The 16,061-nt window shown below is 36.3% G+C and overlaps 1 protein-coding gene across 8 annotated transcripts in view; it reads left to right on the top strand.

Annotated features, from left to right (window-relative positions):
- HEATR5A (HEAT repeat containing 5A) overlaps positions 1-16,061 on the top strand; it is a 65,346-nt gene that overhangs the window by 33,399 nt on the left and 15,886 nt on the right. For 5 of the 8 annotated variants that reach the window (XM_077180419.1, XM_077180420.1, XM_077180417.1 and 2 more), the window contains 12 exons: positions 245-408; positions 512-687; positions 2,040-2,145; positions 4,396-4,586; positions 5,020-5,179; positions 6,280-6,469; positions 7,039-7,208; positions 10,392-10,418; positions 12,232-12,370; positions 13,219-13,398; positions 14,208-14,447; positions 15,166-15,347. In XM_077180419.1, the coding sequence (XP_077036534.1) occupies positions 245-408; positions 512-687; positions 2,040-2,145; positions 4,396-4,586; positions 5,020-5,179; positions 6,280-6,469; positions 7,039-7,208; positions 10,392-10,418; positions 12,232-12,370; positions 13,219-13,398; positions 14,208-14,447; positions 15,166-15,347 (1,925 nt within the window). The remainder of the gene's footprint in view (positions 1-244; positions 409-511; positions 688-2,039; positions 2,146-4,395; positions 4,587-5,019; positions 5,180-6,279; positions 6,470-7,038; positions 7,209-10,391; positions 10,419-12,231; positions 12,371-13,218; positions 13,399-14,207; positions 14,448-15,165; positions 15,348-16,061) is intronic. The other 3 variants (XM_077180421.1, XM_077180423.1, XM_054635558.2) reach the window with 3 other exon arrangements.

Raw genomic sequence — 16,061 nt, 5'->3', positions numbered from 1 at the left:
TGCCTTCTGTAAAGAAAAAGGTCTCTGTTTTTCTGCTTCTAGATTGGTGTGGGAGCTTAGCTTGCTTTTGTCAGGTACTGCTCTGTGGCTTCCCCTCTAACAGAGTCTTTTATAATTAACTATTTGAAGACTAAAGAGAAATGTTATGTGGATGTTACTATTTCAGTATAAATGCATTGCTCCCAAAGTTGCTTGTGGCAAGTAACTAACCAATGGTTTTGAATATTTTTTCTTTAATTTAAAGGAGACTTCAGTGCTGTTCTAAAAGAGTTAGTGACTGACTTGACTGTCACAGATAGCCAGATTGATGCCTCTGCATTCTTGCTTCCATCCCTTTGTCATGAGAACGATCTCCTTTTACTGGGTCCCTTACTGCAGGAGACTGACCACCGATTTATTGAAGAGCAGGTACTTTTTGTTCTATTATAATGGTATTATTGTATTTTTGTACAATTGTAGTTATCTAGGTCAGTGGCCAAAAATATGGCTATCACTCTTTTCCTTCTTACAGCTTCTTTTAGGTAACAGCATAGCTGGTGGCAGCCTGGAGTATGACCCTTACTCAATTTATGAGAAATTTGCAAAAGGGGATTCAGTTCCTAAACCACTACCTCCTGCATTATCTGTTATCAGTGCAGCAAGTCGACTTTTTGGAGTTATGTTTTCCCACATAACAGAATCTCACAGGTAAAGTAGTAACTGTAACTGCTGGGGAATTTAGGAGATCTTGTAAGATGGTCACAGTGTTTGACTCTGAATGCAGAAGAAAACAGTTCTGAAAAAATAATGAATTGCATAAGTGGAGTCTGTAAACCATCTGAATAGCATCAGACCACCAAATGATTGGACTTTTTTATTTAAAGTTACTGATAACAAGAAGGCACATCCAGCAAGAGGTTATTATCATAGCAAATCTGTGGACCCAGAAAAATAATGGGTTTTTTGATAGCCAGATAAAAATGGAAGCTATTTTGAGAGATGTTACACATTTTTTGTGGTGCTTAATACATAATACATTCTTTATAAAAAGTGGATGGAGAGAAATGAGGGTGTGCGTCAACACAGTTCTGTCAAGGTACAAGAATGCTTGTAAGAGATCAAATACTTCTCTTGGGCTTTCTTCTATGTATTTTCTCACTGCATATATGGCATTTTGGTTTTTTTCACATTTATAAGCACACTGATTGCTAAAGCATAAAATTCCTAAAGATTTTTGCATGTAGTTGCTTTTTTTGTGTGCTTCTGTGTGGTAATATTTTTGAATGCAGCTTTAGAGCAGATGAATTTTTTAAAATTAAATAGCTTTATATTTTCAAAGCCTGCTATACTTAGATCTCAATTGTTAGCTCATGATCATTATAGCTGGTGATGGTTTATAGTTTCCTATGTGGGATGAATGTTTCATCTTGATGAGTTCTGAGTCTTGATGTCTTCTCAACTTTGAATGTTTGGGGTTTAATGTAGGTTGCAGGCAGGTGTTTGTATATGAGAATACCTGGCAATAAAATTGACAAATGATTTATTTGTTCTTCTTGACCTGTCTTTACTTCTTTATTATCTCTTCATTGACTGCTTTTATTGTGGATTTTTTTTGTTTTTGGTTTTTTTTTTGCCCTGTCTGTCACCAGCTTTCTGATTGGTTTTTTTCACTTGTTTCTCAAGACATGAATTAATTGCTGCAAATAAATACATTTTCATTTCTTTTTTCTTTGCCTCCTCCTTTCTCATTTGTAAGTTAAAATGCATTATTCCCATATGTAGTTCCTTTTAATAATGTCTGTTCAATGTTACTTAGATATGTGATTATCTGTGAATACATTTAAGTAGACAAATGTGAAAAGTTCATGTTCATATATGGAAGTTCATATTCTAATATGGAATACGCTTTTTTTTTGTAGTAGACAGGGATGCCAGTTGAATGAAAATGCTCAAGAGTTGATTTATTCCACCATAGATTTTGTTATGGGTTTTAAAATAAAATAGTTTGATTTGTTTCCTTAATTTTCAATTATGTGGCTTCTTTTCTGTTTTTGTTTAAGGCTCCAGGTGTTAGAACAATTGTTGAATTCCATAAAGCAAACAAAAGGATCTCGACAACAAATAGTGCAACTACATGTCGTGTCTGCCTTTTCTACTTCCCTAAAGGTAAATCTGCTCTCCCTCTCCTTTGTTTCTCTTTTTCTCTCTGTTACTAAACCACAGCATCTCTTGGTTCAAATAGATCAATTGCTGAGGTTTAAACCCAGCCACGCAGCCACTCACTTGCTCACTCCCCCCACAGTGGGATGGGGGTGAAAGAATTGTGAGAGTAAAAGTGAGAAAACTGCTGGGTTGAGATAAAGACAGTTTAAGAAGGAAAGTAAAAGCCATGCACACAAGCAAATCTAAACAAGGAATGCACTTCCAGCTTCCCATCAGCAGGCAGGTGTTCAGTTGTTTCCAGGAAAGCAAGGCTGTATCATGCCTAACAGTCACTTGGGAAGTCAAAAAAACCATCACTCCAAACATTCCCTTGCCTCCTCCCAGCTTTATATGCTGAGCATGATTCCATGTTAAAGGAAGAGCTGCTGCCAGAGCATTGTCACACTGTTGGAGGAGTCACACACAGACCACCTGAGACTTGAACTGCTGGGACAGGAGCCCCTTTGCAGCAGGCAGCCCCGAGAGCAGACAGCTGTCCCCTTTGTCTCTTCATTGTCACATACACTCACACTGGTGTTCGTCCTCCTTCTTCCAGCTTGACTCTGGATTTCCTGTAGCAGAGTGTCAGGCATCAAATCTATAAAACTAAGTTATTTAATAGAGTTATACAGCAGCATGTCAGCTCAAGCTGTGTGCCTCTGGAGAGGTACTCACCACAAAAAAATCCCTAGGCAATTATACCCTTATGATTTATGCATCTACCCTTCATATGTTCTCTACATGCCTTGCACGTGTCTCTGGGCCCAGTGGTGAATTTTGATAAGGAGTCTTCTAATATGTTACTGGGTTCTATCCCTCTGTCTGTGCAGGTAGGTAGTTCTTGAGGTATTGCAGCTTCTGCTGTCATGATCTTCTTCCATTTCTGATGCATCTGCTCTCTGGCAGAGCACGGAAAACTAAAAAAGCCCTAGATTTACGATAACCATTACCTAGCAACAATCAAAACATCAGTGTGTTATCAATGCTCTTGTGCTAAAGACAAAACACAGCATTGTACCAGCTGCTAGGAAGATTACTCTGAAAACTAACTCCATTCCAGACAAAAACATCTCTAGGCCTAAGTTCAGAGCTATCAGCCTAAGGTTTTATCTAAACCAGCTACTCATGCTGGGCAAACAGTATCCTAAATCACTGAGTATTTTACCTCCATGTAACTCATTCTACTTAAAGCTTATTTATGCTAAACAACTATCTCTTGACTGCCATATGGTATGGAATCTCCCTCTGGTCGATTGCGGCCAGCTATCCCAGCTGTGTTTCCTTCCAATTCCTTGTGCACCTCCACTCTGCTCACTGGTGGGGTGGCACAAGAAGCAGAAAAGGACTTGGCTCTGTGTAAGCACTGCTAAGCAATAACAGAACATCTCAGTATTGTCAACCCTGTGTTCAGCACAAATCCAAAACATAGCACCATGCTTGCTACTGTGAAGAAAATTAACTCTACCCCAGTCCAAACCTGCACAGTACACAGAAGTTTTTGTTTTGATTAACAATCAAGGTGATCAGTCCTATTTTCTGTAGTAATACCTTGTTTTGTGATGTCATAGCTTTCTTGAGTGCAAATGAATCACTGTTTGATTTTTCCCCTTTTTTATTATTAGTTTAAGGGAAACTTGTTCTACACTCTAGTGTACTAGTATCCATACTAGTGACATTCAAATAAGAGAGATATCGAAAAATTCTGTTTTATATAATTTCTGTCTTTTTCACTGTCTTTCTTACTGGGGTAAGAAAGACATAACATAACAATTTTTTAAATAAAGTGATCTCATAATTACCTGCTATTTGCTCATTTTCCCCAATGCTTTATCTGTATTTTCCTCTGTTCATGTGCAGTTTTCATTCTTGTCTTCTTAGGCAAATGTTTGGGACTGAGGGTTTTTTTTGTGTGTTTTCTTCTTGATATTACTTCCTAAATTTTATGCTAATATGTTGGTTTATCTGGTTGCACTACAATTTGTCCAATATTTCCTAAAATCATAATGTTGATACTATAGTGTTGTGCTGTGATGTACATTCATGTAGTGTTAGATGTCTAGCGCTCATAACAGCAAATTGAGAGAGATTAATTCCTCACACAGAGGGGAAGAAAATCAAAATCCTTCTGCAGGTCTTGTATTTTTTGCATGACTGACAGAAAAGCACACTCTGATTACTGTCTAGCTGTTTAATATATTTAATGTCTATTTTTAGCACTTGGCTAACTGCAAGGGAAGTTTAGGTTCAGAAGAAGTTAGAAGATCTGCCCTGATGTTGGTAATGGGTGCCTTGGAAAGCAATAATCCACTTCTAAGATGTGCTGCTGCAGAGTGTTTGGCCAGGTTGGCACAGGTGGTTTCTGACAGTGCCTTCACTGCTGGATTAGCTCAAGTCAGTTTTGACAAGTAAGTTCGCAATAAGCATGAAAAGATACTGCTTATGTTTATAAAAATGTTTGAAAAATCTATCTGACACCTATTATGATAATTTTCAAAAGCTGGTTTCCTTCATGAATTTGATGTCGCTTCAGAAATTAACAGGAAAAAGCACTGCCTGAGTTCTGTATGTATTTCTTAGTGTGAGACTAACTAAGCAAGCATGTAGACTTTCAAATGAATTGAATTGGCTGCTGTTCTAGCAACACCATTTAAGTGTATCTAAAATATTTTTGGTGCTTTCTTCAGATAAGAGACCATGTATGAACTTAGAATTTTGGCAATATAATAGTGTCTAATACATTTTTTTGCTGATTATATACCAGAAATTTAATTCATAGATGTACTTATTACATGGTAAGAGTCTTGGTAGTTAAACTAACAGCTTTCTTTCAATTAATAGGCTAAAATCTGCTAGGGATGTGGTATCAAGAACAGGTCATTCTTTGGCTCTGGGATGTCTGTATAGGTACCTAGGAGGAATAAGTTCTACTCAGCACCTGAATGCATGTGTTGGAATCCTTTATACTTTGTCTCAGGACAGTACTTCTCCTGATGTACAGGTACTTGCCACTTACATAAAATGTTATGTTACAAATTAATTGAATTATATTCTGGAGTTTAAGGTTGTTTTTCTTGTAAGAATAAGACACTTCAACATCTCACAGGCATACCTCACAGGTAGCAGCTGGAGCAGCAAAGGCAATGTAGAAGACTGCCCCTGCTCAAAATCCACCTTCAACAACTTCCAAAGCAAGAACTATTATGAGATGTGGGAGATTCTTATTCAATGTTCTGTGAGACTGATAAGGCTCACTTCAAAAACAGCATCTGATGTTTTAGGGATTGTTTCTTTTCACATTCACCTATATCTTGACTTGGACTACATAGTACCTAGGATTTTCTGTTTATGAGGGGACTTCTTTTGTTTGTGTCAGTTTTTGTCTCTTTCATGGTGTTAACCTCACAGCATATTTTGTTGAAGGGTCATATAGTAAATAAAAGGGATTTGTAGCCTGAATATTTTAGAACTTGGTGGATATACATCCTTGAATAAGACAAGAAATTTTAAAGACTAATTAATGTTATTTCCCTGTGGCTGAAACTGTTATCTATCAGAATAGCTTTAAGAGACATTGAGTGTATTTAAGGTATTTGTCTAAATATCAGTTAAAGAATTTTTAAAGCTTTCCCACAGTATCTTTGCACACAGAGGAACTGTTTTTTGACATGAAACAGATGTGGCTATTGGTGCAAAGTAACTGTAACTACAACAATAGGTTATTTTGGAAAGTCTAGTATTTTTTCACAATTTTGTTCTTGCACAAAGAACTGTAAGAAATTTTTAAAATAATAGAATATAATGAAGGAATAATAATCACTGTTAAACTAATTTACTATTACATTCAATTTTTTGTTTATTAACAATGAAAAATTTAAAATGGTTGTTTCATTGCACAACATACAGTTCCTTGTAAAATATTCAAAATGGCTTATTCATTGATAAAGTTTCTTTGTATAACCTCTCTGTTTGTTCATTTGGAACCTAAAAGTGCAACTTCTATTGCGTTTCATCACTGAATTTCACTTTTAACTAGCACATTTTTAAAAGGCCTTATGTACATCATACAGAGATTTCATTACTGCTTCTCTTATTTTGCAGGCATGGGCACTGCACTCTCTGTCACTAATAGTAGATCTGGCTGGGCCCCTGTATCATGTGCATGTGGAACCTACCTTATCTCTTGTTCTCATGTTGTTGCTGAGTGTGCCTCCGGCTTACGCTGAAGTCCATCAAAGCCTTGGGCGCTGTTTGAATGCACTCATTACCACTCTGGGCCCTGAGCTGCAAGGTATACAGCACACAAATGTCTCAGCTTCCTTTGCTCTGGCAGCCAAACTGCTAAACATTGAATGTGTGGGGTTGCAAATGTAGCAAATAAGCAGATCTAAGTTTCTTTGCATAGTTGTAAGACAGTATTTCATAGGCCATGACTTCATGTAATCAAGATGACATGACTCTAGTTTTCCAAAAATAGTGTCTCTTGACATAATTTCCTTTGTTTGAACTGGTTCTCCGAGCCTTGCCTTGGGCTGAAATTTCTGACATAAATTTTACATTTTATATTTCTTACATTCTTACATCTTTTAATTCTAGCATGAGAACAGGTGTTTGTATTTCAAAAGTTAGGAGCCCTTCTATGTCTTAGTTATGATGGAGACATTTAAAATTTGCATCTAAATAACCAGAGAGCAATGTGATCCCTACTTATGGATATCAAAGTATAGCACAGATACAAGGATCATAGTTTAGGAGGATGAACATTATGGCTGGCTTGGGAAAAAGACAGGTTATCATGTTTATTAAAAAGAAATATACATTTTAAAAACAAACAAAAAATAACCTTTATTCTCAATATAGGCAGCAGTACAGCAGTGTCAGCCTTAAGAACTTCTTGCCTTTTGGGCTGTGCAGTGATGCAAGATAATCCTGACTGCCTTGTTCAAGCTCAAGCCATCTCTTGCCTTCAGCAGCTTCACATGTTTTCTCCTCGACATGTCAACTTGTCTAACCTTGTAAGCTGCCTCTGTGTGAGTATATATTTACTAGTTTATATCCATGTATTTTAAAATTCGTTCTTATTTTTCACAAACACTTAAAAAATGCAGCTGTTTCTTTAAGCAGAGAAACTGATCAATGTGTAGGTGTGTGTAGGCATGAGGTGTTTCATGTTCTCCGACAGGCAAGTATTCTATATATCTTCATTTTTTTCCCTCAGTTTCTCTTCCCCTTTACAAGATGAGCACATTCTATAGAAATCTTGGCCTTCTGAACTGCTTGCAAGTACTTTCTGCTGTTCTTACTGAGGCCAGTTGTCTGACAGGATATACTGTTCATTAAAACTTTTTGCTGGATTTGTACCAGCTGGTTTATATTGGCCAGTTTTTTCCCTCTGCTGCTTTTTATGCCTTGCTTGAAGGATTGACTTTAAAAATTGTGTGTACTAATTACTGTGAGTTGTTTTGTTTCGTTTTGTTTTTTTCATGATGCTGAAAAATTGTAGATTTCTGTGTTCTGTAATTTCTGTAGCATTAACGGTTCAGTGTACTGACATTTGGCAGTCAGTATAAAAATTTCTAACACAAAAGTTATAGTCAAATCAGGTCTTTGGAAGAAATAAACAAAACTTTTTCAGCCCTATTTGACAAGAGGCAGGGGAGTTTATTTGTTGGGTGGGGTTTGGTTTTTTTTTGTTTTGTTTTCACTCAGTATCTCGCTGTCTTTGAAGTTGCTGCTCTTCTGAAGTACTTAGTTCTGTTAAAAAAAAATTCTGGTAGCTATTAGCCTTGGTGGATTTGGGGGGATAGCTGGGGGACAGGGAGGGTTGGTTGGAGGTTTTTGAGGGGTTTGTTTTGTTTTTTTAAATACGATTTTGTCTCACTGTCAGAGAGAAACAAAAGTCCACAGACAATGAATGTGTGGTTGGATTTTGTTTTAATCTCATCTATTTCAACACAGTTCTTATTCACATCTTCCATTGGGTAGCACTTGTGTATCAATGCTAAACACATAGATTTAGATCTTCATGTTTAATCTAAACATATAGGTTTAGATTCCTTACATTTTCTTTATTTAGTTTGACTAGAAACATGATTGTGGGAGATAGGAAAAACTGAGGAAGGTTTTTCTGCCCCACAGTGTGATACATATGAATATGCTAGTTGCAGAAGAGCTGCAAGTAATCTGAAGTGTTGTTTTAACATACACTAACAATTATTTTCTGTTTGTTGGGTAAAACATAGTTTTTCTTACATTGATAAACTCACAACAAACCATGTCAGACAGTCTCTTGCTTGGAGGGTGTGATACCTTTTGGGAGCATTTGTAAGTCCATGTGCAGTCTGCTTCAATCTCTCTGTTATTATCAAATACCTGCTAATATAGAGGATATCATGACAAAGTTACCTTGTCTACATAATATTACTGATTTTTATTGTTTTTACAAGTTGTCTCAAGGTACTTCATACAGTGGTTTATGAATTTCATCATACTAAATTAGTCAATTAAGAAGCAGGGGTCATGGCTCGAGTTTGTGTGTTCATGCATCTGAGTTCCCCTCTATCCCAGAAGTGACTGTAGGCTTCCTGGAGAGGAGTCCACCAAAGCAGCAGCCTCACATGGGTGATCTTCTCTTCATGAGCTTGTACAACTAAGGCCAATTTTGCTGGCATTGACAATTCAGTAATGTCTGTGCATCTCTGAAGAGTGTCATAAACAAGGCTTTTTGGGTGTGTGCTTTGCAGGTCTGTGAGAAGATAATTGCACAAGAAGAATTCTGCATTTGTAAAACTCAACATCCATTTGTGTAGCTTCTACCCACTAAATCACCATCTCATTAGGGAAGCAGAATAAGTTATTGGATCTGAAATCTGCACCTCACTGTGCTGTTTACTTGCAAGGTGATCCTCAGCTAGTTATTCTTCTTGAGTTAAATGTCTGCAATTTGGAGAACAAGGTGTGATTGTCCTCCTTTGTGTTGCATTTTGAAGTCTTAAGGGAAAGTAGCATGCAAAAGCTAGGCCCTAGACCATGTGGATATCCACCATTGCATTCTTTATTTAGGGAAGAAAAACAGGAGACGCAGTCAGATGAGTGATATTTCCCCCTCCATCTGTAGAAACATGAATCTTCACTTATAAAATCTTGAAAACTAATATGCAATTTTTTTTTTTACTTTTTTTAGTAGCATTTGAACCAACACCCCTCTCCATCCTCTTTGCCCAAGGATTCTGTTAAATCTGTGTCTGTGCTTTTGAACTTGCCTTTTTACAGTCCTCATTCTCCTGCCATCCCCCCTCACTTCCTCTTTATCTTGTCTTTTACCTTCCTTCGCTCTCTCATAACCCTCCGTGTCCTCCCTCTTAATTTCTTTTTTACATCATTAGGCATGCTAAACAATTTCTTGTGCAGGCAGCAGCAAGCTGCCTCCTCTACCTGTTAAGCCCCTACAGCATGAGATGGCTCAGGTCTCCAGTGTATTTAAACAGTTCAGGTTGTAACTGTGCTAGCACTAGTAAAACATGACTTAGGCAATGGACACACTGCTTCACTGGTTCATGTTTTGTGGGGGTTTTGTAGTGTTTTGTTTATATTGTGTACATGTGCTTGTCATTATCTAGCTTCCCTTCTTCAGCTTCTGAGAGTGTTCCCTGTTCGTCAATTGGATCTTTCACGGGGCTTCTAACAATAATGCATACTTGTCCTGCTGTTTGAATTCTTGGCTCCAGCAGAATAGAGATTTACAGAGGTATTCTGTACAGAATACAGAATACAGCAGAATATGCTTTTAATAATGTCTAAAATTAGCTCTGAAACTAACTTAGGTGAGCACAGACTTCTAAAGAGCTTATCTGTGTAAGCTTAAGGTGTAGTATTCCTCAACACAGTGAATGCCAGTTTTCACCTCTAAGATATTAACAGTAAGATCAATATTGAAACACAATAACTATACAATGTTAATAACTATGCTGTGCTGTTGTCTTGGTATTGTTTAAGTATTAATTTTAGTGGCAGTTGGGTTGGAATTTAAGTGTGTTCAGCATGAAAAATAAGAGAAATTAACGAAGCAAATTAGGCTTTTGGTATGTTTGAGATAAGATTCTGAATTTTATTGTATGCTGAGCTTACATGTTACAGTTTCCATGTGTGGTTGATATCACTGTGATATCTATTTTTGGTTTTGTCATGACTGGTTGTCATTTGTTTTTGTGCAGGAAATCTTGTTGGATAATTCTGTGTTGGTAGGTCCCTGTGCCTTGTTAATCCTAAACCTTTGCAGTTTGCAGTGGTGTTTTTATTTCATCTTTTATCTTTCTTTTTAACCATTTTAATGTAATTTCTTTTAGCATGTCAAGTGATATTTTATTGTCATCCTAACCAGAGCCTTCCTAACTTTCTGCAGATGGCAGGAATACATTTCATTTATGTGCCTAGTAAGGGATATTTTTGTTTTTAATGTGTTAAGTACAGAAATTGAACTGTTTTTACATTTAAGTTTTAATGTGATGCTTGCATTTTGTGTCTGTCATTTAGTCCTGTCTCCTGCTTAGAATTTGGGAGAATGAGAGAGATGAAAAATGTGCATCTTGCTTTATTTCAGTCGCCTCAGTTGGGCCCTCTGTTTTTTCCCCGTTAAAATGAGCACGGAATTTATGCATGTCCAACTCGAAGTAGAATGTGTAGCTTGCCTGCGTAAATGTTGCATTAAAAGTCTCACCTGTTTCTGAAGTTGCAATTAAAATACCTTGGAGACATATCTATTGAGTCAGATTCCTTGTAGAAGAATTATGCAGAGAGAGTGTATCTTTTTGTGTATAATGTAATTCTGAGTATTGCAGATTCATTTGCATGCATAGAAATTCTGAAGATGAAGCTTAGTTTTGTTAATCTAACAAGGCTAAAATTCTGTATTGCTTATTCTTTTTGTCCTTAAGTTGCTTTCTTTAAGCATATGTTAACTAATATATATTAGTCATTTTGACTAACATATATTGGCTTGTTGCTGACAAATGAGCAGCACAGCCTTACGCAAGGTTTTCCTGCAGCAGACACTCAGCTCTGTTTTAAGGATGGTAACAGCTAAGGGTGCACAACTGCTTAGTTGTAGGGAACATTTTTTTTTATGATAACCTAAGCTTCATTTAGAAAAAGATGCATAAATATTGGTGTAGCCATCTTGCCTGACCACAGAGCTAGTTTATCATGTCTTTAGGATTCCCTTCAGGATTGTCTTAAAATTGAAAGAAGCAAATAAAAATCAGAAAGCTCCACTCTAACAAAAAGCCCTTGACACTAAGTCTTGGGGTTCTTTTAAGTGTTTCTCCTTGTTCCAGTAATAGTGAATCTATTATCATGTATTTTCCAGTAAAATATCCCACACACTGGCCTGTTGGTGTTAAAATATGATGGTGCTATGAACCTCTTTGCTAGAGACTGCTCAGGAGAGCTGACTTGTCTCAGTGTCATACATTCACCAGTAATTCTCACCTTTTCTCTCAACTTCTCTAAAACATAATTTAATGTAAACTGAGTATATAATTTTATTTTTCCAATGAAACTGCAGCAGTGTTCTCTTTGCCCTTATAAACTTCCTTTCATGCATGGAGTTCTGTTTTACTAAGGCCTGATTGACTCTCTCACCTTTGGTTTCACTGACATTTCTCTAGTTACATCTGATAGTGACTTGTTCTGAATTTTCAAGCCCACAGTATGCATATACCCAGTAATCAGAGTTAGTTACCATGATTCACCTGGCATTGAAGTTATTGGCAGTTTTTGTACAATATTGGTTGAGAGGTGGATTCAGCATCAAACCAATATTGTAAGTTGCCTTTGGAGAGAAATGCTAAAAGTTTTGTAAAATTGATTACAGGACTTGCAAAACTTTTCATTTGGGGGTTTAAAAAAAAAGGCTGACCAAAAAGAGCATCAATTACATGTTTACTGACTTAACAGATTTGCTATAGCTGCAAATGTTCAGAAAATACCAGCCTTACTGAAGTATTGCCCCAGAGGTTTGTTAGCCATCTTACTGTACCTCCTTGCATGTTTCAGATGAATCTCTGTAGCTCATACTTATTGCTGAGACGGGCAGTGGTAGCTTGCTTACGTCAGCTTGTGCAAAGAGAAGCTGCTGAAGTGTCAGAATATGCTGTTGCACTAGTGAAAGAGAGCAAAGAAGATTTTACTCCAGGTAATGTATTGAAATTTTGAGATCAAAAAGCTTGGCATATTGACAGTGAATTTTAAACACACTTTGCTAAGAGTGTGAAAACTTTGCAATACTCTAGAAATCTTAAACTCAAAACATCTTCTACCTCAGTTGTCTGTATAGTAAAAAATTGTTATAAAATGAGGAAATGCAAGGGGAGTTGCAGGGAAATCCATGCTCATCTAGCCAGTAGCTGTTGTATTAACTTTTTGCTAAAAGGCCTGAGAGTGATCACTAGTTCATCCTCGTGTGCCTTTCTGTGAGTGAGTGGTGTTAATAATTTTTTTCACTTCAGCTTTCAATTCAAGCTCATTTGGAAATTTTCAGAATAAATAGAATATAGCCATTTTTTAAAACTGCTGATATTGAAAATTTGTAATATTGGTCAAATAAAAATTGGTCATATTAATTTAACAAATTATTTCCATATGTTTGGTTTTGTGGTTTTTTGGAGAATAGTTTTAACTTTCATTTCAAGTTAAAACATTGTTTTAGAATTACCTTATGAAGTAAGGTAAGTGATTTTTTTTTCAGGATCTAGATGCTGAGGGGATGTAAATGCTGTGAAATTCAGAGTAGGATTCTTATTTCTTGATGGGGTAACTTTCTTCCTGTTGTTACTATCTTTCTGTAAAAGCTCAACATTTGTTTTATATTCATAAGTTAGCTGCAGTGTTAAATTGAAAAATAAAATGGTTTCAAAAATATTTCAGGGCTAGTCATTACTTTTTTATAAGATACCCTGTGTGCAACCTTTAGTGGGGTTTCTGTTGTCATTAATCCAGTTTTGTGATCCACAGTATTCAGCTCACAGACTTTGTTCTTAGCAGATGTGAACATCAGAGAAATAGGCCTGGAGGGGGCATTGTTGGGCTTGCTGGACAAAGAATTGGACCCAAGATTGTGCCAAGATATCAAAGAGACCCTGACTCATATGCTTACTTCAATGGCAGTTGAGAAGCTCTCCTTTTGGCTGAAGCTTTGTAAGGATGTTCTTGCTGCCTCTGCTGGTAAGTCTTAATACACTGTAGTTGAGAATACAATCAAAATAAGGCCTGCATCAGTACACTGTGCCACTGAGGGAAAGCATTAAAGTTTCTTGAATGTTTTCCATTTATGAACTGTATAATTGTCATTCATATTGCAAGATTGGATCTTTTAACTTAGTTCCTTCAGAGGAATATGACTTTCTCTCTTCTGATTGCCCTTTCCCCATTGAACAAATTCTTGTAAACATCTTAGGATGTCTTGCTTGTTGATTTAATTATTGATCTTAATTCATTTCCATAGCAGAAATGGAAATATAACATAGGTTTGAGCTTGTGAGTCCTGTGCAATTGCCTGCAAGAAAAGTATTCTGACCAGTTCTTCTATTAGTGATAGACTAATGGAGGCCTGTTATAGCATAATGGAACTCTTGAGCACACAAAATCAAATACTGTGCTGAATATTAGTGGGGGTGAAGGAAATTCTTTAAACCTGCAGTGCAGGAGGAAAACTTCTTGCATTTAGATTTTTTTTATTTGGAACAGTACTAGCTTCTAATGTATCACACTAATTTTAAAAGGGTTTTTTTTTCTTTTCCTTCTTTCAGTGCAGTTCTTAATTTATTTTTGTGGTATTAATCTTGTGTTTCAGCAAGTAATATCAACTAAATGTTGACAGTTTCATTATATTTGAATTCTAGCATTTACTGTAAGGGAGTCACCATGGATTTGAGTTTAGGGATAGACTTCGAAGATATTTCTTTTAGTAGGTTTCAGTTATAGTAAGAAAGAATATTATGTTTGGTTTTTTCCCTTCTGTGTCCAAAATACAGATTTCAATACAGTAGCATCAATAGATACCACTCAAGAAGAGGAAACTGCCAAAGGGGATGATGTATCTGTATTAACATCTGACAGTGATGACAGGTTCCATCCTTTCCGAAATCCACGATGGTCCACCAGAGTTTTTGCTGCAGAGTGCGTTTGTAAAATTATAAGCCAGTGTGAAAATGCAGGGAGTGCACATTTTGATATAACTTTGGCTCAGGAAAGGAAACAACGTGATTCAAGAGGTATGTGTTAAGCACTGGAAGAATTTCATAGAATGCAAAGTATGCTTAAAATAAGTACTAGCTCTTTGCATCTTAATGAAATTAATCATAAATTTGTTGTTTGTAATCAATAAAGCCTCTAATTACTCTGATTGTAAGCCTGTATTCTTTAAGGAGTAGAGAAATTTTTATTTGCTAAAAGATCAGCATCTTACTACAGCATTTCCACTCAGTTTCCTGGTTATAGTACCATGGCGTATGTGTAGGAAGGCTTTGTTTCTGTATAAGCACTGGCTGTCACAAGTGATAGCTGGCACCAGCCTACAACATCACAGTTTGGTGTCTGGGAGTATGACTGAAAAAAACGCCCCTTTTTTTCTTTCCATAATTTGCATAATCACCAGTAGAAATACAGGGCTATTTTTCAGTACCACTCTGTATTTATCTGGAGGTGTTTTCCTCAACACTTTTTTAGAAGGTCTCATACATGAAGATATTTATACTTTCTTCTAAGTACTTTTTTTCTACATTTAAATGGAAAGCAGACTTGATCAGCTAACATAAGGTAGCCAAGTAAAATTGACCTATGTGTAAGCTGCCTGAAATGAATCCTTGATACATATTAAGGTAAAATGTAAAATATGCACTTTGAAAACAGTTGGGAACAGTCTTATAAAATACATTATGTCTGAATTTAAATCTAATAAAACTATTTTCTTTTTTAAATTTCTGTTTTCAGATGACTTTTTGGTGCTGCATTTAGCTGACTTGGTCCGTATGGCTTTTATGGCTGCCACAGATCACAGTGATCAACTTCGTCTTTCTGGGCTTCAAATGTTGCAAATTATTGTTCGGAAGTTTGCAGCTGTTCCTGAACCAGAGTTTCCAGGTCATGTAATTCTGGAGCAGTATCAAGCCAATGTAAGCACCATTGATAATAACTTTCAAAAGTTTAGAGTCAATTACTAAAAGAAATTTGCATTTACAGTGTGTAGGTACAGAGCTGGATTTCAGTTACTTTGTTACTGAAGTATTATTATTTTGTTTGGACTTCATTAGAAATCATCTTTTCAGTTGGTGTATAATTTTTTAGCTTCAAAATTTTTCAAGTTTCAGCATTTTTCCCTTTTGAATACAACAAAAACCAAAATTTTGGTTTTTTTGGAAAGCATTGGTTTCAAGAGTGTGAAAGTATTGCAAGAAGTATTAGGAATAACTATAAATTTAAATTCTGCTTAGAAATAAGTAGCCTTTGCACAGCAGCTATTACATTTGGAGATCTTGGCCAATAAACAAGCTAGAGAAGTGTGGATTGTACTGTTTCTGTTAAGTCTTGGTTTAGATTTAGAGGAAAGATGTCCTAGTCATTTAGCATTCCATACCACACTTGTGTTAAATATGACAGACAACTGTGTTAAGCCTCATATAGCTTCAATTTCTAGCAAGCTGAATAGGTCAGATCACTTTCTCTCATAGAATTGGAGAGACACTGAAGACATCCTAACCTACTTTGATCTTGCTTTTGCCATTATAATTCTTTTTTTTGGCACTCCTTTGTGGGAAGGAAGTTCCTTGGTCTAGTCTAAAGCTGTCAAGGGAAAATAATAAACCATCTGTCCTTGCTGTCCATAACCA

The sequence above is a fragment of the Agelaius phoeniceus genome, chromosome 6, assembly GCF_051311805.1.
Source record: "Agelaius phoeniceus isolate bAgePho1 chromosome 6, bAgePho1.hap1, whole genome shotgun sequence".
Classification (NCBI taxonomy): domain Eukaryota; kingdom Metazoa; phylum Chordata; class Aves; order Passeriformes; family Icteridae; genus Agelaius; species Agelaius phoeniceus.
The sequence above is the reverse complement of the archived record's forward strand: the minus strand, read 5'-3'. Positions and strand labels throughout refer to the sequence as shown.